Source organism: Electrophorus electricus, chromosome 7 (genome assembly GCF_013358815.1).
Source record: "Electrophorus electricus isolate fEleEle1 chromosome 7, fEleEle1.pri, whole genome shotgun sequence".
Lineage (NCBI taxonomy): Eukaryota > Metazoa > Chordata > Actinopteri > Gymnotiformes > Gymnotidae > Electrophorus > Electrophorus electricus.
Genome location: NC_049541.1, coordinates 5,528,846 through 5,535,939, shown reverse-complemented (window position 1 = coordinate 5,535,939; position 7,094 = coordinate 5,528,846). Strand labels below are relative to the sequence as shown.

Genomic DNA, 7,094 nt, shown 5'->3' with positions numbered 1-7,094 from the left:
CAAGAGGCGAGAGCTGATCACGGGCAGCATTTAACCCTCACCCACAGCCACTCCCACCACATCACTGATGTGTGTATGTATGTATGTGCACGCTGAATGTAAACGCAGTCCAATTTCATCATAAATCATTTTATTTTTGATTCATCTGAGTGGAGCTGCTCCACTTGTACTACCTAAACTCTGTGTGAAAGGATCATGCGTGACTTTCCTGGGATCGCTGCAGTGGTGAGCTTCCCTTACCTAGGAAAGGGTCACGGGGAATGTGGAGCATTATGGTGTTTCGAACATAACGCACATTGGTGAATGTGCGTTGTAAAAAAGTAAATTATTCAGTGAAGCCAAGCACCTACAGAAGTATTACAGTGAGAACTTTGTTTGTTTGTTTGTTTGTTTGTTTAAAACAAAACCAAACGAAATCAGAGATGAAATGGCAGCGAAGCAATTATCCAGTCACATCGTGTCCAGTGTTAAGAAAAGCAGGAAGAAGGCAGGGTATTTTTAGTGTTCAACAAAGAAAACAAACAAACAAACAATACACTAGGAATTTCCTGTACATCAAGTCATCGTAAAAACAAACCAAGTCCTGACAGCCCTCTTCTTATTTATTGCAAAGTCCTAAAGATGGCACGCCCCTGCCTTGGCCCGTTAGTCTGGCGCTACCTCAGAGGTGAAACGGTCGGCCTCCCCAGGGGCCCCGATTATTATTTCAGCAATTTAGGTACGGCCATGGCTGTCATGGTTGCGATGGTTGGCACGGTGATGTCCCTGAAGACGGGTGATGAGCGGGTGGAGATGGAGGGCTTGCTCTGGTTCAGTGTCTCCACGATAGTCTGCCTCATGTCGCGGGAGGCGTCACCCCGGACGGCCAGCAAGGCCACGATGTGCTCCTCCCTCGTGGGGCATGCAAGACAACAGTCATGTGTATCAGAGAGCCGCACAACCTCACGGTCAGACTACTGGCCGCAGTGGAAACTGACTTAACACCAGCTCCTCTAAGACACCCTCACTCATGTCGACAGCTAGGTGTGATTCCAAGTCGAAGCTATTCCTAATGAACTGACAAAGCGAGGTGATTGACAAATCAGTCACACCAATTAGCCTAATAGCCAATGACTGCTGAGGTTTGACTGGGGAACCAACAGAGAAGCACGTCAAAGTCATGGAGCTACAAACAATGACAACAGTGAGTCAGGGCTGACCTGATATCTGGGTATTTGGAGACCAGGGTGGACACCTCCAGAAAGAGTAGACTAGGGTCAGTAAGCTTGAACACCTCCGCAATGGCAGTGATGGACCCACACAGCCAGTCTGTATCCTCACCCTGATCGAACACACACACACACACACACACACAATCTACGGCAGGCATAATAACCATTCACGGTGACAACATCTAATAACCATGCTACACTCAGGGGAGAGCAGGATGAGGCAGAGGGGGTGCAACTCACGGCAGAAAGCTTCTTAAAGAGGAAGCTGAACTGCTCGGCCTCTTTGATCATGCGCTCTGCTCCGTCCTTCCTCTCCTCTGCGTTCTTGAACGTGATGCGCTTCTGCACCACCGCCTTCAGGTACTCCACCACCACACGCCGGTGGGCCTCCGCCGTCATCTCCTGCACGCACGCGCGCGCTTTTACTTGTGTGGGGTTTTGTTTTTTGTTTTTTTTAGCCGAGTCTCTATTTCAGTTGTTTACATTTTCATGTTTTATAATTCCATTTAGCATAGCTCTAACATCACCTCTAAACATGATCAACACTAACAATTATCTCCAAACGTGTGAAATGGAGTTATGTTTACTATGATGTTACATATATATTTAAGGTTTCTTACACCTTACATCCACAATAATGACTGACAATCTACAAGAGCTGGGGAAAGCTTTCCTGTCCTCTCCTCCTGTCACCCAACAGCACACCTGGTTATAAGGCTTCTTGATCTTAGCAAAGTCGTTGAAGTAATCCTCCACCGTCACGCAGATGGTGTCCACGGCGTGACAGCCCGTCAGCCACTTCCGGGTCAGCAGGTCGTTCAGATGATTCTGTTCGACAGGCAGGAAAAATCAGTTGAGGATACCGTGGTAAAGGTAACAGCAGGACTGGCAACCTGTGGTCCAAGATCCCCCGCCTCACCTCCAGGTCCAGGAACACCTCATCCAGCAGGAACTGGCAACCCTCCTTGGCCACCTCGCTCAGGGTCTTCTCAATGGCCGCGTCATTTGGAGTGGGATCTGTCGAATGCGAGTACTTGCGCTTCAGACTGTTTATAGACTCCCTAAAAAAATGTGTAAAAAGGGTGGGGGGGTTTCGGTGTCAGGGACAAGACCCACTTCAACAACGCAAGAGGATACCGGATGTTGCTGTTCGGCTAAACCAGTGATACTTGGACGTCTGCGGGTGTTGGGTGAAACGTACTTGAACGTCTGGCAGTTGTTGATGATGGCGATCATGTACTGGACGTAGAACTGGGGCAGCTGCCGGTCCTTCAGGTGCTCTTCCTTGTAGGCCACTACCTCGTCCCTGTACCTACACCACACGACGGGATGGGGTTTGTGCAGGCACGGGTGGAGCGCGAGCATGCCCATGCTGCGGAGGAGAGGCCTGGGAAAAGCGAGGTGTCTTACCGCACCAGGAACGAGGTCATCTGCTTCAGGCAGAGCTTCAGCACCTCCTCTTTGAACTCCTCGCTAATCTGAGCGGCCACCTGCAGGTTCTGCTCAAACATCTGACAGGGAGAGAGGTGGGTGTGTGTGTGTGTGTGTGTGTGTGTGTGTGAGAGGTTCTCTTCGGACCCAAATTACGCGGACCAGTAAGGCAGCATGGTTACAGTACCCGGCCGGGGCTGTGTTTACCTGGAAGACAATGGCGGGCAGGGTGGTCTGGTAGTAACCGTCCTGGTCTGCCTCCGGCTCCGTGTCCCTCTGCCAGTCTTTCTTATCGGTCTCCAGGGCTTTCCGCAGCCATCCCGTGATGTTGGACTGTTTAACGAAAGGCAGGGTGTGCTTTAGAAGAGGGGCCACGCCTGTGTCTCCGAGGCAAACTTCTGCTATTTACTGAGAGCACTATTCCAGTTCATAACGTGCAGAGATGGAGTGTGTGTGTGTGTGTGTGTGTGTGTGTGTGTGTGAGAGAGAGAGAGACTCACAGTGAAGGTCTTCATGTATTCACTGAGCAGCCTGTCCACCACTTCCTGTGGCAGCAGAGGCTCCAGCTGCTTTATGTCGCACTCGGGCTGCAGGTCTGGATGGCCCATCATCTCCACACTGGTATACAACCCACACATGGAAGTGTACCGCAGGTAGCGGAAGTGAAGAGAGTGTACACTGTAGATGGTTTTGGCCAGTTCTACTATTTGTTAGTGGAACCAAGATTGCTGTGCAGTGTCTTTGCTCTGTCCAAACACTATCAAAGCATCAAGCATTTTAAATAGGCATAATGTGAATTTCCAGTGTTTTTACTGTCACTTAATTTACAAATAAACTGTAACTTGTAAATAAACTAACTAATAAATTGTAAAATGTTTTAAATGGTGTTTAAATTGAACTTTTGGAACTTTGATCCAGTCACACTGCACAGTTTCCAAGTGTGATAACAGCAGTGTGTGTTATTTTTGTCTCAGTGGTGCCGGTATAATAACAGCATTGCATTTTTGTTTTACGTTTTTTAATTTATGTGGATGAATTAATAAAACTTCATGGAAGAGACAAATCTTTAAATGAGAAATCCCATAAAAATCAAATCAATATATACTAAAAATATCTGAAAACAGATCTGGATGGGCTTAATGGATAGCCTTACCCTATAGTGTAATTGCCACCAGAAGCTGATCCACAGACAAAATAACATCTTATTTAAAAGTCCAGACAACACAGACACACTCGCATACTTGTCCAATCAAACAGCATTTTTCAAGACATTTCTGCTTGAGATCAGTACTGCATCCCACCACCTCTCTGATTCTCAGACTGGCCACCTCTGCCCAAACACCTCAACCCCACACACAAACTGGACTGAACACAATTCCGTGCACCTTTATCCCGGTCGTGCCGCACGCAATACACACGGCTGTAATGTACTCTGCGGGACACTGCTCTGCTAGCTTGTGTGTTGTGTCCACACTACTCAAACTCTACAGAAATGGGGAAGGTGTGAGCGCAAACTGCCAAGGGACACATAAACCAATCGTGCCGCTACAGATCACAGCCAGAATGCTCCACATTCCTTTCAAGTGCCATCGGCTGTCTAATAACACTGCCAGTACCTGATGTTTCAAATAAACAAAAGGTTTTGTTAAATCCATGTTATAAATATATAAAACATAACCACAGCAGCTTTCTAGATGGAGTTGCCATTTCTCCACAAGCCATCCAGGCCATCAGAAAACCCCACTCATTAATTGGCACACTGGTTGCTACAGCGCTCCCTCTGCCTGTGTTCGCCCAGCCCAGCACTGACCTCTGGTACGTGTTGAGCACCCATGTGAGCAGCGAGACAATCTCGTTGGCCTCCAGCTTCTCGGTGGTGAGCTCCTGCACGCGGGCCGACAGCGCGCAGCGGTACAGGTCGAAGAACAGCTGGAAGGTGTTGTAGTGCGGCGGGAAGCACTGCACCACCAGGTTCTTCACCACCACCAGGTCATCCAGCACGTACTTGCGCGTGAGCTCCAGCAGGCGCACCAGCCACATCTTGTCCGAGTCACGCGTCTCCGACTGCGTGCTCTCGATGCGCGCACTCACCGTCCCCTCCAGCACCTCATTCATGCGGTTCTTCCATGCTTTGGGCCGTCCGGGCGGGATAAAGCCCGTCTGCCGTTTGCGGTCCAGCATGCGCCGGTCAATCTTCTCCTCACGCTCGATGACGCGCATGGCCGACACCAGCAGCGTGGGGTCGCGCCGCACCGTCACCAGGGTGCGCTGTATGACCAGCCACAGCTGCTTGGCCAGCTCGTCGGACAGGCCCTGCACATGGTCGAAGTAGGCGCGGATCAGGTTCATGTCGTGTGCGTTCCTGCTGTCCATGCGGTACTGCTCGTACATGAGGTCGTCGCGTGAGCACTCCAGGTCCATGAGACGCCGGTGTGCCTGCAGCAGCTCACCGCGCTCAATCAGCTCGTGCGTCTCCTTTACGATCTCGGGCACTGCCATCAGGATGGAGAGCCATCCAGGTGGAAGAGAGAGACAAGCTCATTTCTTTTACCCAGGATGCAATTCAATGGCATTCTATTTACTATACTTATTCAGCCTGAGACACAGAAAGATGTGGACAATGAGCATCAAGAATCCAACTTCACAAACACAGAGCATTAACATCTATGGGCAGTGCCATTCCTGCAGTTATAACTAACATGAACTAGACGTCAAACATCTGCTTTCACCTTTAACGCAATGTCACAGACAAATAATGAACATGGTCCTCACTAAACACATGTACAGATTTGGACATTTTTAAGAACTCGGTGGGCCTTTAATTTCATGTCAGACAGACAGATTATACAGTGGTCTTTAAAGCCAGTGTTAGGCTTCACCTGAGAAGATGTTCTTGAGGTTTTCCACAGCAGAAGCCAGCTGACTGTGCTGGACTACAGCATCCTTGACGTCTTTCAGGTTCTCTATCGTGTTGATGCTCTGCCTCCAGTCCTTACTGACGTCAGCCAGTGAGTTCTGGATGTCCTTCACGTCGCACAAGGCGTTGTGCAGCTGAGTGAGACCTGTTCTCACTCCGTCCAACTGGGACTGAATGGCTGCCTGCAGAAGAGACAGAAGGAGCACTTCACAACCAGTGGAAAAGGCTGCACATATTCAAGCCTCCTTGCCTTAGCATCAACTGCAGACACCATCACTGTATAGATATATAGTACTGCGATATACGGATGAATGGGTCGAAATGAGTACTGTACAACTAAATGCCGTAGTTTAACAATTTCAGAGTAATAAGACAGAAGCGAATACGTAACCAAGACACAGACAAATCTCCTTACTTTAAGTCTGGCCTCTACAGATCCTTTTTTCCGTGCCTCTCTTCGTCTGTACTGCTCCACTTTGTCAAGCTGGTCTGAGCGCTGCAGCATGCCAGCCACTCGCTGCACAGCCGTGGCCACGGCCTCTCTGTTCGTCTCCTCCATGACCCAGCAATAGCGCTGATGGACTGCAGTTGCGCATATGCAAAGTGACAGGCTTAAAAGAAAGAACTAGCTAGCTAAGTAGACGCTGACCACCTAGCACTCTTAGTACCACTAATAATTTTTGTATTTGAGTACTAAGACTCTTGGAAAATACTAACGTAACGCTACCTAGCTAACAACTCGAATATTGTTGACCGTAGCTAAAATAGCTAGCCAACTACATTATTGAGCGGTTCGCGTCAGATTAGCAACATAGCTAATTACTACAAACCTTCCTTCACTATTCCATTCCTGAACATACACTGACCACCTAACTAACTAGCTAGCTACTGGATTCAACACGAGGGACAATGTTTAGAAATGGAGTAGGACTGTTTATATAAAGCTTACATAGTTGACTAGTTGGCTATATTTGCATAGCTGGTCAACAAAACACACTGATCCGACTAGCTTGCTAACAGCTACCACTTCAGGGACTAACGTTAAATACGTTAGCGTCAGCGAAATGACTCTTCATTTTATTGACTCTTGATTTCATTCAAAAAATTCTAGTAAGACAAGACAAAAAGAAAGTGTGAAGTAACGAACCCAGGCGCTGCTTTATGTTCCTACGGGGTGTGCGTCGCAACTTGAGGCATTAATTTCATATTATTTGCTAGGTAGCTAGCGGGCTTATCTCTCGCTGCTACCCTTCCTGGTTGATGAACCGTGGTGCGGTACCGCCCAACAACAGCAGCTGACAAGCTGTGTGTGTTACTCAATGTGGTGAAGTCTGCAATTTATTTACGCAAGGGCATTGCAACGTTATCTAATAAGACGAGTACAAGCGTTCAGTATTATAGAATTGTAGCATTTTAAATGGCTGACTGAATTTATCACTCAAAGCTGTACATAACGCCCTACAAGCATGGACATTTGGAATAGAAGCATGCTTTCATTATGCTCTTCCAGGGTTTTCTTGGGGACTATTAGAGTA

The 7,094-nt window shown here is 48.2% G+C and overlaps 1 protein-coding gene across 1 annotated transcript; it reads right to left on the bottom strand.

Moving 5' to 3' along the window:
- Positions 1–113: 113 nt before the first annotated feature.
- exoc3 (exocyst complex component 3) lies at positions 114–6,829 on the bottom strand. The gene is made up of 13 exons (XM_035527849.1): positions 6,707–6,829; positions 5,975–6,141; positions 5,522–5,741; positions 4,453–5,134; positions 3,143–3,260; positions 2,850–2,975; positions 2,622–2,722; positions 2,413–2,523; positions 2,131–2,272; positions 1,917–2,039; positions 1,452–1,613; positions 1,200–1,321; positions 114–891 (listed from the first exon to the last, which is right to left on the bottom strand). The coding sequence occupies exons 2-13, from the start codon at positions 6,116–6,118 to the stop codon at positions 702–704; spliced, it is 2,241 nt and encodes a 746-aa protein (XP_035383742.1). The 5' UTR covers positions 6,119–6,141; positions 6,707–6,829; the 3' UTR covers positions 114–701.
- Between the last annotated feature and the right edge of the window lie 265 nt (positions 6,830–7,094).